Consider the following 13,589-nt stretch of genomic DNA (forward strand, 5'->3'; position numbering starts at 1 on the left):
AGGTGTGCAGGCTTCTCATTGCCGTGGCTTCTCTTGTTGCAGAGCATGGGCTCCAGTTGCCCAGGCTTCAGGAGTTGTGGCTCTTGGGCTCTGGAGTGCAGGCTCAGTAGTTGTGGCTCACGGGCTTAGTTGCTCCGCAGCATGTGGGATCTTCCCAGACCAGGGCTCAAACCCATGTCCCCTGCATTGGCAGATGGATTCTTAACCACTGCGCCACCAGGGAAGCCCTGTACCTTTATATTTAAAGTGTGCTTCTTGTAGGCAGCATATAGTTGGGTCTGGTTTTTATTTCCACTGGGATAATCTCTACCTTTTATGCCTTAGACCATGTACATTTAATGTGATTATAGATACGGTTAAGGTTAAGTCTATCATCTTGCTATTTATTTTCTGTTTGTCCCATTTGTTCTTATTTCCCTGTCCTCTTCCCCTTTCTTTTGGCCCTCTTTTAGATTAATTGTATCTTTTTTATGATTTCATTTTATCCTGTATGTTGGCTTATTAACTATAATTCTTTGTTTCTGTACTTTAGTGGTTGCTTTAGAGCTTATAATATACATCTTTAGTTTATCACAGTTTACCTTCAAGTGATATTAAATCATCTCATGTGTCATATAAGAGCCTTATAATAATGTACTTCCATTTCTCTCCTTCCAAACTTTGTGCTATTTCCAATATTCTTAATTCCTTTGTGTAGATTTGTATTTTCAACTGGTGTTATTGTTTTCTTCCGCCTAAAGGGTGTCCTTTAAATTTTCTTATAGTGCAGGTTTGCTCATGATGAATTCATTCATCTTTTTTGTGTGTGTCTGAGAATGCATTTACCTTTCATTTATTTATTTATTTTTAATAAATTTATTTTATTTATTTATTCTTGGCTGCGTTGGGTCTTGGTTGCTGCGCGCGGGCTTTTTCTAGTTGAGGCGAGCGGGGGCTACTCTTCGTTGCGGTGCACGGGCGTCTCATTGCAGTGGCTTCTCTTGTTGTGGAGCACAGGTTCTAGGCGGGCAGGCTTCAGTAGTTGTGGCGCATGGGCTTCAGTAGTTGTGGCTTGCAGGCTCTAGAGTGGAGGCTCAGTAGTTGTGGTGCACGGGCTTAGTTGCTCCATGGCATGTGGGATCTTCCTGGATCAGGCCTCGAACCTGTGTCCTCTGCATTGGCAGGCAGATTCTTAACCACTATGCCACCAGGGAAGTCCCTCCCTTTTATTTTTGAAAGATGTTTTCACTGGATGTAACAAGTGTAGGTTGGCAGGGGTTATCATTTTGGTTTGGGGTTTTATTTTTCATTAAAATGTGTTTGGGATTTGTTGTGCATGTTGCACCTGTGGGTTTATACTTTTAATTACATTTCAGGACATTTCTTCAAATATTTTTCTCTTCCTCACCCTTCTTCCTTTATGGACTCCATTTATACCTGTATTAGGGCACTTAAAGTTGACCCGTAGCTCACTCATGCTCAATTTATTTTTCTATAATGAATATTATATTCATTTTGGATATATCCTACTGCTGTGTCTTCAGATTCACGAATCTTTTCTCTATAATGTGTAATCTTCCATTAATTCCATTGAGTATATTTTTCATCTCAGATATTTTTGTCTCTGGAAGTCTGATTTGCATCTTTTAAATATTCTATATCTGTATATAACTTTTTGGAGGAATATGATTATAATGGCTGTTTTAATGTCTTTGTTTCTAATTCTAAGATATGTGTCAATTCTGGCTTGGTTTTAGTTGAGTTTTTTCCTTATAGATTATGTTTTGCTCCCTCTTTGCATACCTCATAATTTTTAACTGGATGCCATACATTGTGAATTTACCTTGTTTGCTTGCTGGATATTTTTGTATTCCTGTAAATTTTTTTGAGCTTTGTTTTAGGATTCAGTTTACTTACTTGGAAAAAATTTGATTCTTTCAGGTGTTGCTGTTAACATTTGTTAGATATGACTAGAACTGTGCTCAGTGTAGGTCTGATTATTTCCCATTTCAGAGCCAAGACCCTTTAGATTCTCCCTTCTGTGCCCTTTTATGAGGTTTTCCATCCTGACTGGGGGAACAGGCCCTATTCCTGGCTCTATATGAGTCCTGGGCACTGTTTCCTCTAATTCTTTGAGTCAGTTGTTTCCCCAGCCTTGTCAGGTTTCCTCACGTGTGCGTTGATTGGTACTAGGCTCTGCAGATCTCTGACGTTTTTCTCTCTGTGCTGCTCTCCCCTCTCTGGTACTCTCCTTAGAACTCTAGCCACCTATTGTCCCCAGCTTCTCAGCTCCATATCCATAACTCAGAGTCCATCAGCTTCTGCCTGGGTTTTGCCTCCCTGTGTTTTATTCTGGAAACTCTTCTTAAGGTAGTAATTTGGGGCAGTTGCTGGCCTTATTTATTTTCCATGTTTCAGGGATCACTCTCTTTCTTTTCCAAATGTATTGTGTCTTGTCATTGTTTCATGTATTTTGTTTTTGGGTTGTTTCAGACAGGAAGGTAAATTCAGTCCTTGTTTCCCTGTCTTGGCTAGAAGCAGATGTTGGGGCTGATGCATTCTTCATCTGCTTACCTGTTCTCAATTCACGTATCCCAAACTCTCTTAGATACAACATGAAGCAGAGCTATCCCCTGTGAACTTGCTTGTCCTCATTTTTGTTTGCACATATTATTTTTGCCCTTAGAGTGCTTTCCTGCTCTAAAATTATTTAACTAAATAGAGTGGGACATAATTAGTCTTCCATGACATCTGATTTTGAAGGTCTGATTCAGAGTACATTCCATCTGAGAATGAAAAGAAAGGACAGGAGTGTATTATGCTACCTTTTGCATTGATTTAACATCTAAACAGTTTAGAAATGAAGCCAGTATTTCAGCAGAATGCTTAGCAGCATTTAAGCTTTCAGCTATAGAGATGTCTAGTTGAAATCCTTTTTTAATTAATGAGTCTGCTTGGCCCTTATGGAACATTTATCTTGCATTTGCCTTAGTTGTAGTTGTGTTTGTACCTTGTCTGTTAAATTATCAATTAGATTCATATTTAGAAAATGTGTTTATTGGCACTTTTAACACTTAGCAGCTAGAATAATTTAAGGAGTTATTTTTTCCAATATATAATCCTTATTCTATTATTGTGGATTCCTTTCTTTTTCCTGCTTTAGGACATGAGCCAGAAATTCCATTGTTCCTACTCTGAAGGTTTTTACCTGAAAGTAGGATCTTTTGATTTGTTCTATTTGAAGAAACAAATTATGTTACAAGGATGTGATCCTACTCTGATCTTTTTCACTAGAAGGAAGGTGGGAGTAGAGGGTTTTGTTTGTTTGTTTTTTTCTGTCTGTAGGTTTATGAGAGACAAAGGACTGATACAAGCTGGTAGGTTGCCTTTATTTCCATAGAAGTCACTCTTCGGGTAGTTACAAAGTCAGCCTTTTGTCTTTTTAGTCTGTTATAGTGAGATGACAGCGATTTTCATAATGAAAGAAACCACTAAAATAAAACAAAGTGTTATAGCTAATAAATCAGTAGAGGAGATGATCCTGGAACATTATTGGATTTAAAACTGAATCATCAAGATTATTTTTTTATAACATCTTTATTGGAGTATAATTGCTTTACAATGCTGTTAGTTTCTGCTTTACAACAAAGTGCATCAGTTATACATATACGTATGTTCCCACATCTCTTCCCTCTTGTGTCTCCCTCCCTCCCACCCTCCCTATCCCACCCCTCTAGGTGGTCACAAACCACCTGGCTGATCTCTCTGTGCCGTGTGGCTGCTTCCCACTAGCTAGCCACCCTACATTTGGTAGTGTATATATGTCCATGCCACTCTCTCACTTCGTCATAGCTTACCCTTCCCCCCCCGCATATTCTCAAGTCCATGCTCTAGTAGGTCTGTGTTTTATTCCCATCCTACCCCTAGGCTCTTCATGACATTTTTTTCTTAGATTCCATATATATGTGTTAGCATACGGTATTTGTTTTTCTCCTTCTGACTTACTTCACTCTGTATGACAGACTCCAGGTCCATCCACCTCACTACAAATAACTCAATTTCGTTTCTTTTTATGGCTGAGTAATATTCCATTGTATATATGTGCCACATCTTCTTTATCCATCCATTCCATCTGTTGATGGACACGTAGGTTGCTTCCATGTCCTGGCTATTGTAAATAGAGCTGCAATAAACATTTTGGTACATGACTCTTTTTGAATTATGGTTTTCTCAGGGTATATGCCCAGTAGTGGGATGCTGGGTCGTATGGTAGTTCTATTTGTAGTTTTTTAAGGAAGCGCCATACTGTTCTCCATAGTGACTGTATCAATTTATATTTCCACCAACAGTGCAAGAGTGTTCCCTTTTCTCCACACCCTCTCCAGCATTTATTGTTTCTTGACTTTTTGATGATGGCCAGTCTGACCAGTGTGAGATAATATCTCATTGTAGTTTTTTTTTTTTTTTTTTTTTGCGGTATGCGGGCCTCTCACTGTTGTGCCCTCTCCCATTGTGGAGCACAGGCTCCGGATGCGCAGGCTCAGCAGCCATGGCTCATGGGCCTAGCTGCTCTGCGGCATGTGGGATCTTCCTGGACCGGGGCACAAACCTGTGTCCCCTGCATCGGCAGGTGGACTCTCAACCACTGCGCCACCAGGGAAGCCCTCATTGTATTTTTGATTTGCATTTCTCTAATGATTAATGATGTTGAGCATTCTTTCATGTGTTTGTTGGCAGTCTGTATATCTTTGGAGAAATGTCTATTTAGGTCTTCTGCCCATTTTTGGATTGGGTTGTTGGTATTTTTGTTATTGATCTGCATGAGTTGCTTGTAAATTTTGGAGATTAATCCTTTGTCAGTTGCTTCATTTGCAAATATTTTCTCCCATTCTGAGGGTTGTCTTTTGGTCTTGTTTATGGTTTCCTTTGCTGTGCAAAAGCTTTTAAGTTTCATTAGGTCCCATTTGTTTATTTTAGTTTTTATTTCCATTTCTCTAGGAGGTGGGTCAAAAAGGATCTTGCTGTGATTTATGTCATAGAGTGTTCTGCCTACATTTTCCTCTAAGAGTTTGACAGTGTCTGGCCTTACATTTAGGTCTTTAACCCATTTTGAGTTTATTTTTGTGTATGGTGTTAGGGAGTGTTCTAATTTCATACTTTTACATGTAGCTGTCCAGTTTTCCCAGCACCACTTATTGAAGAGGCTGTCTTTTTTCCACTGTATATTCTTGCCTCCTTTATCAAAGATAAGGTGACCATATGTGTGTGGGTTTATCTCTGGGCTTTCTGTCCTGTTCCATTGATCTATATTTCTGTTTTTGTGCCAGTACCACACTGTCTTTATTACTGTAGCTTTGTAGTATAGTCTGGAGTCAGGGAGCCTGATACCTCCAGCTCCATTTTTCGTTCTCAACATTGCTTTGGCTATTCGGGGTCTTTTGTGTTTTCATACAAATTGTGAAATTTTGTTCTAGTTCTGTAAAAAATGCCAGTGGTAGTTTGATAGGGATTGCATTGAATCTGTAGATTGCTTTAGGTAGTAGAGTCATTTTCACAATGTTGATTCTTCCAATCCAAGAACAAGGTATATCTCTCCATCTGGTTGTATCATCTTTAATTTCTTTCATCAGTGTCTTATAGTTTTCTGCATACAGGTCTTTTGTCTTCTTAGGTCAGTTTATTCCTAGATATTTTATTCTTTTTGTTGCAGTGGTAAATGGGAGTGTTTTCTTAATTTCACTCTCAGATTTTTCATCATTAGTGTGTAAAAATGCCAAAGATTTATTAATTTTGTATCCTGCTACTTTACCAAATTCATTGATTAGCTCTAGTAGTTTTCTGGTAGCATCTTTAGGATTCTCTATGTATAGTATCATGTCATCTGCAAACAGTGACAGCTTTACTTCTTCTTTTCCAATTTGGATTCCTTTTATTTCTTTTTCTTCTCTGATTGCCGTGGCTGGGACTTCCAAAACTATGTTGAATAAGAGTGGTGAGAGTGGGCAACCTTGTCTTGTTCCTGATCTTAGTGGAAATGGTTTCAGTTTTTCACCCTTGAGGACGATGTTGGCTGTGGGTTTGTCATATATGGCCTTTATTATGTTGAGGAAAGTTCCCTCTACGCCTACTTTCTGCAGGGTTTTTATCATAAATGGGTGTTGAATCTTGTCAAAAGCTTTCTCTGCGTCTACTGAGATGATCATATGGTTTTTCTCCTTCAGTTTGTTGATATGGTGTATCACATTGATTGATTTGCATATATTGAAGAATCCTTGCATTCCTGGAATAAACCCCACTTGATCATGGTGTATGATCCTTTTAATGTGCTGTTGGATTCTGTTTGCTAATATTTTGTTGAGGATTTTTGCATCTATGTTCATCAGTGATATTAGCCTGTAGTTTTCTTCTTTGTGACGTCTCTTTGTCTGGTTTTGGTATCAAGGTGATGGTGGCCTCTTAAAATGAGTTTGGGACTGTTCTTCCCTCTGCTATCTTTTGGAAGAGTTTGAGAAGGTTAGGTGTTAACTCTTCTCTAAATGTTTGATAGAATTTGACTGTGAGGCCATCTGGTCCTGGGCTTTTGTTTGTTGGAAGATTTTTAATCACAGTTTCAATTTCAGTGCTTGTGATTGGTCTATTCATATTTTCTATTTCTTCCTGGTTCAGTCTTGGCAGGTTGTGCGTTTCTAAGAATTTGTCCATTTCTTCCAGGTTGTCCATTTTATTGGCATAAAGTTGCTTGTAGTAATCTCTCATAATCTTTTGTATTTCTGCAGTGTCCGTTGTTACTTCTCCTTTTTTATTTCTAATTCTATTGCTTTGAGTCTTCTCCCTTTTTTTCTTGATGAGTCTGGGTAATGGTTTATCAGTTTTGTTTATCTTCTCAAAGAACCAGCTTTTAGTTTTATTGATCGTTGCTATTGTTTCCTTCATTTCTTTTTCATTTATTTCTGATCTGATCTTTATGATTTCTTTCCTTCTGCTAAATTTATGTTTTTTTTCTTCTTTCTCTAATTGCTTTAGGTGCAAGTTTAGGTTGTTTATTTGAGATGTTTCCTGTTTCTTAAGGTAGAATTGTATTGCTATAAACTTCTCTCTTAGAACTGCTTTTGCTGCATCCCGTAGGTTTTGGGTTGTGTCTCCATTGTCATTTGTTTCTCGGTATTTTTTGATTTCCTCTTTAATTTCTTCAGTGATCACTTCGTTATTAAGTAGTGTATTGTTTAGCCTCTGTAAAAAATACAAACAAAATATATGTTTGTATTTTTTACAGATCTTTTCCTGTAATTGATATCTAGTCTCATTGTGTTGTGGTCGGAAAAGATACTTGATACTATTTCAATTTTCTTAAATTTACCAAGACTAGATTTGTGACCCAAGATATGATCTATCCTGGAGAATGTTCCATGAGCACTTGAGAAAAATGTGTATTCTGTTGTTTTTGGATGGAATGTTCTATAAATATCAATTAAGTCCATCTCATTTAATGTATCATTTAAAACTTGTGTTTCCTTATTTATTTTCATTATGGATGATATCTCCATTGGTGAAAGTGGGGTGTTAAGTCCCTACTGTGATTGTGTTACTGTCGATTTCCCCTTTTATGGCTGTTAGTATTTGCCTTATGTATTGAGGTGCTCCATGTTGGGTACATAAATATTTACAATTGTTATATATTCTTCATGGATCGATCCCTTGATGATTATGTAGTGTCCTTCTTTGTCTCTTGTAATAGTTTTTATTTTAAAGTCTAATTTTGTCTGATATGAGAATTGCTGCTCCAGCTTTCTTCTGATTTCCATTTGCATGGAATCTTTTTCCATCCCCTCACTTTCAGTCTGTATGTGTCCCTAGGTCTGAAGTGGGTCTCTTGTAGACAGCATATATACGGGTCTTGTTTTTGTATCCATTCAGCCGGTCTTTGTCTTTTGGTGGGAGCATTTAATCCATTTACATTTAAGGTAATTATTGATATGTGTGTTCCTGTTACCATTTACTTAATTGTTTCGGGTTTGTTCTTGTCAGTCTTCCTTCTATTGTGTTTCTTGCCTAGAGAAGTTCCTTTAGCATTTGTTGTAAAGCTGGTTTGGTCGTACTGAACTCTCTCAGCTTTTGCTTGTCTGTAAAGGTTTTAATTTCTCCATCAAATGTGAATGAGATCCTTGCTGGGTAGAGTAATCTTGGTTGTAGGTTTTTCTCCTTCATCACTTTAAATATGTCCTGCCATTCCCTTCTGGCTTGCAGAGTTTCTGCTAAAAGATCAGCTGTTAACCTTATGGGGATTCCCTTGTGTGTTATTTGTTGTTTTTCCCTTGCTGCTTTTAATATGTTTTCTTTGTATTTAATTTTTGATAGTTTGATTAATATGTGTCTTGGCGTGTTTCTCCTTGGATTTATCCTGTATGGGACTCTCTGTGCTTCCTGGACTTTATTAACTATTTCCTTTCCCATATTAGGGAAGTTTTCAACTATAATCTGTTGAAATATTTTCTCAGTTCCTTTCTTTTTCTCTTCTTTTTCTGGGACCCCTATAATTCGAATGTTGATGTGTTTAATGTTGTCCCAGAGGTCTCTGAGACTGTCGTCAGTTCTTTTCATTCTTTTTTCTTTCTTCTGCTCTGCAGTAGTTATTTCCACTATTTTATCTTCCAGGTCACTTATCTGTTCTTCTGCCTCAGTTATTCTGCTGTTGATCCCATGTAGAGTATTTTTCATCTCATTTATTGTGTTGTTCATCGTTGCTTGCTTCCTCTTTAGTTCTTCTAGGTGTTAAATTTTTCTTGTATTTTCTCTATTCTATTTCCAATATTTTGGATCATCCTTACTATCATTATTCTGAATTCTTCTTCAGGTAGACTGCCTATTTCCTCTTCATTTGTTAGGTCTGGTGGGTTTTTCCCTTGCTCCTTCATCTGCTGTGTGTTTTTCTGTCTTCTCATTTTGCTTATCTTGCTGTGTTTGGGGTCTCCTTATCGCAGGCTGCAGGTTCGTAGTTCCCATTGTTTTTGGTGGCTGTCCCCAGTGGCTAAGGTTGGTTCAGTGGGGTGAGTAGGTTTCCTGGTTGAGGGGACTCATGCCTGTGTTTTGGTGGATGAGGCTGGATCTTGTCTTTCTGGTCGGCAGGTCCACGTCTGGTGGTGTGTTTTTGGTGTCTGTAGCCTTATTATGATTTTAGGCAGCCTCTCTGCTAATGGATGGGGCTGTGGTCCTGTCTTGCTAGTTGTTTGGCATAGGGTGTCCAGCGCTGTAGCTTGCTGGTCGTTGAGTGAGGCTGGGTCTTGGTGTTGAGTTGGAGATCTCTGGAGATTTTTGCTATTTGATATTACGTGGAGATGGGAGGTCTCTTGTGGACCAGTGTCCTGAAGTTGGTTCTCCCACCTCAGAGACACAGCCTTAACGCCTGGCTGGAGCACCAAGAGCCTTTAATCCTCACGGGTCAGAATTAAAGGGAGAAAAAATAGAAAGGAAAGAAAGAGAGGAAGGAAGGAAGAAAGGAAGAAAAGGAAGGAAGGGAAGAAAGAAGATAAAATAAAGTAGGATAAAATAAATTTACTTTAAAAAAATCATGAAGAGATTAGTGGTAGGACAGGAATAAAACACAGACCTACTAGAGCATGGACTTGAGGATATGGAGAGGGGGAAGGGTAAGATGTGACGAATTGAGAGAGTGGCAGGGACATATATACACTACCAAATGTAAATTAGGTAGCTAGTGGGAAGCTGCCGCATAGCACAGGGAGATCACCTCTGTGCTTTGTGACCACCTAGAGGGGTGGGATAGGGAGGGTGGGAGAGAGGGTGACTCAAGAGGGAAGAGATATGGGAACATATGTATATGTATAACTGATTCACCTTGTTGTAAAGGAAAAACTAACACACTATTGTAAAACAGTTATACTCCAATATAGATGTTTAAAAATTATTATTAAGAAGAAAAATTTTAAAAAGTAAAAACAAACAAACAAACAAAAAAAACTGGGATGGTCAGAACCCTAGGACAAATGGTGAAAGCAAAGCTATACAGACAAAATCTCACACAGAAGCATACACATACACACTCACAAAAAGAGAAAAGGGAATAAAATAACATATCTTGCTCCCAAAGTCCACCTCATCAATTTGGGATGATTCGTTGTCTATTCAGGTATTCCACAGATGCAGGGTACAAATCAAGTTGATTGTGGAGCTTTAATTTGCTGCTTCTGAGGTGGCTGGGAGAGATTTTCCTTTCTCTTCTTTGTCCTCACCGCTCCTGGGGTTCAGCTTTGGATTTGGCTTCGCGTCTAGTTTGCCTGAGGGTGTCTGCTCTTCACTCAGACAGGACGGGGTCAAAGGAGCAGCTGATTCGGGGGCTCTGGCTCACTCAGGCCGGGGGGAGGGAGGGGCATGGATGTGGGGCAAGCCTGCGGCTGCAGAGGCCAACATGACAGAAGCTGGCATGACGTTGTACCAGCCTGAGGCGCGCCGTGCGTTCTCCTAGGCAAGTTGTCCCTGGATCACATGACCCTGGCAGTGGAGGGCTGTACAGGCTCCCGTGAGGGGCATTGTGGACAGTGACCTGTGCTCGCACACAGGCTTCTTGGTGGCTGCAGCAGCAGCCTTAGCGTCTCATGCCCGTTTCTGGGGTCCTTGCTCATAGCTGCGGCTTGCGCCCGTTTCTGGAGCTCCTTTACGCGGCACGCTTAATCCCCTCTCCTGGCTCAGGAAGCAGAGGCAAGAAAAAGTCTCTTGTCTCTTCGGCAGCTCTAGACCCTTTCCCAGACTCCCTCCCGGCCAGCCGTGGTGCACTAACCCCTTCAGGCTGTTGTCACACTACCAACCCCAGTCCTCTCCCTGCGATCCAACTGAAGCCCGAGCCTCAGCTCCCAGCCCCCGCCCGTCCCACCGGGTGAGCAGACAAGCCTCTCCGGCTGGTGAGTGCCAGTCAGCACCAGTCCTCCGCTTTGCCCTCCGCATCCCTGTGGCTCTGCTTTCTTCCGTGGCTCCGAAGCTTCCCCCTCTGCCACCCAGAGTCTCTGCCTGCGAAGGGGCTTCTAGTGTGTGGAAACCTTTCCTCCTTCACAGCTCCCTCCCACTGGTGCAGGTCCTGTCCCTATTTTTTTTTTTGTCTCTGTTTATTTTTTTTTCTTTTGCCCTACCCAGGTATGCGGGGAGTTGCTTGCTTTTTGGGAGGTCTGAGGTCTTCTGCCAGCGTTCAGTGGGTGTTCTATAGGAGCAGTTCCACATGTAGATGTATTTCTGATGTATCTGTGAGGAGGAAGGTGATCTCTGCGTCTTACTCTTCCGCCATCTTCTCTTCTTTCAAGATTAAATTTTTAACTAGTGTGGTTTTGGTGAAGGAGAGCCGGGTGACATTGTGGAGGGGGCACTGGAATGAATTGAAAGGATTAGGTTACAGTGTTAGTATTGTATCCACTAAATTCTTTGTGACTCTGAGCAAGTCTTGTGATTTTGAACTTTATTATCTTCACCTGTTTTAACTAAATAAACTGACATTTAATGGGTGATTCTATTGTACCAGGTACATTGCTGGTCAGCTTACTTATTATACTTCATTCCTCATATTAAACTTAGAAAGTAAAAAGAATCTACAGCTTACAGATGAGGAAATGAAGGTTCCACAATGTTAAGTAGCATTCAACATGTTGAGCAATTAAATATTAAAGGACAATTGATTCTAAGTCTTTATTACTCTAAAGCCATGAAGTTCTTTCTATTCCTGTTTCTTCTGTTTCTAAAAAGCACTTTAATATTTTTAAACTATGAAGCATGCGTTTTGTTTGCTAAGGTGGTAAATTTCCACCTGCCTTAGATCAGGCTCTCATTTTTGTTCCTATCAGTTTTCCTACTTGCAGTGTATTCTGATTATTTAAATCTTATCTATTTGTTAGTGCCTGATTCACCAATGATTTACAGTGATGTCTTCTTCATGTGAGAACTTAAAACATTTATTATCTATCACTCATTTATTAGTTATATATTTGAGATACATTTAGTCATTTTATATTTGAAATTTGGGATAGCTCTTGAATTGTTGACATTTCTGCATGTCCATGTATATAACTGCTACACTTAAATCATAAGCTCCCTGAGGGAGCTGCTTCTTTCTTGGCATGTAGCACAGCATTGTGAACATAGCACATATAACTTAATAAATAATTGTGTTAATGAATGCTGTCAACTAGAATATTTTAATCATCATTCCCAGTTATTCACTTCTCATGGGCAAACTTATGTAGGATGTTTTCAAAATATTAAATTCTGTAACTTTACATAGTCAGTGCTGTTAGCTTTTTAGAAAAATGCTTTTTAAAATTTTTGAAGAGGGTTCGATCAAAATCAAAATGAGTTGGAGTTAACATGTAGACTTATTTTGTCAGGGAGACCAGTTACTTTGCCCATATCTCAGAGTTCCAGAAGCTGGTGCTCTTTCCCTCCCTTTTCCCCTTACAATCAAAGAAATCAAAAGAACACTTGAGTAATATTTAAGAGATCTGGGTGGTTTCTGCTGCTGCTGCTGCTGTTATTACTACTACCACTACCTCTTCTATTACTAACTGAAAAGTCAGTTAACCATTCTGGGCTTTGGCTTTCTCATCCTTAAAAAAAAAAAAAAAGACTGAGTTGGAGTATGTGATCTTTAAAGACATAGTGTTCCAGAATTTTTAAAACCTGCAAGTTTAAAGTAAATTAGGTTTCAGAATTGTGAAGTAACATTTGATTCTTGCATTTCAGAGTATAAGTAGCTTTATGTTAATTGAGGTTTTTTTGGGAAAGCATTTGTGATTTCATGTTCTACTTTTATGGTTAATTTTCTTTTCTAATTTATCAGTGCTCCCTCACGTGTTGCTAAAGGAGTTGTTGAGCACACCAAAATGAGTCTACATGGTGCTAGTGGGGGACATGAGAGATCAAGAGATAGACGAAGGTCAAGTGACCGATCTCGAGATTCATCTCACGAAAGAACAGAATCTCAGCTCACTCCTTGTATTAGAAATGTTACTTCTCCAACACGACAGCACCATGTTGGTATGTAAAAATCAACTAAGCTTCCCAGTGGTTTTTAAAAGCATGAATTTACCTTTTTTTTTTTTTTTTTTGGCCACGCCTTGAGGTTTGTGGCATCTTAGCTTCCTGATTGATCCTGGCATTGAAAGTGTTGAGTCCTAATCACTGCACCGCCAGGGCATTCCCAATGCATTTGCCTTTTTAATGCAGTAATAACAATGATTTGTGCCTAATACTTCAGAGTAAAATTAACTTCTTCTGTTCATTGCTTCTGTTTCAGCTTAGCTTGGTTCTTGCTGTGAAAAAACAACTTATTAAATGAAACTTAAAAGTTAATTTCTTTTAAGAGTCTGGGACAGTCTTATAAAAAATAATTTGAACAGCCTTTAAAACTGTAATATGTAGATATAAAATTTTTTTCAGGTGATTTTTATCTTGTGAGATATATAGCAGTGGTTTATTTTAAAATAGTTTGTAGTGAATTATTGATAAGAATCCTTGTTAATCATAGTAAAAAAGGAAGTGAAAGAGTAACCATCATAAGGTAATTTATCTTGATTTTTGACAATATTTTAAATTTAATTTAAAAAATAGAAAAGGAA

At 39.0% G+C, this 13,589-nt stretch overlaps 1 protein-coding gene across 23 annotated transcripts in view; it reads left to right on the top strand.

Moving 5' to 3' along the window:
• Positions 1–13,589, top strand: part of BTBD10 (BTB domain containing 10) — a 77,018-nt gene that overhangs the window by 40,258 nt on the left and 23,171 nt on the right. For all 23 annotated transcript variants that reach the window (XM_067038227.1, XM_067038220.1, XM_067038222.1 and 20 more), the window contains one exon: positions 12,812–13,008. In XM_067038227.1, the coding sequence (XP_066894328.1) occupies positions 12,855–13,008 (154 nt within the window). In that variant the 5' untranslated portion in view covers positions 12,812–12,854. The remainder of the gene's footprint in view (positions 1–12,811; positions 13,009–13,589) is intronic.

The sequence above is a fragment of the Kogia breviceps genome, chromosome 7 (genome assembly GCF_026419965.1).
Source record: "Kogia breviceps isolate mKogBre1 chromosome 7, mKogBre1 haplotype 1, whole genome shotgun sequence".
Taxonomy (NCBI): Eukaryota; Metazoa; Chordata; class Mammalia; order Artiodactyla; family Physeteridae; genus Kogia; species Kogia breviceps.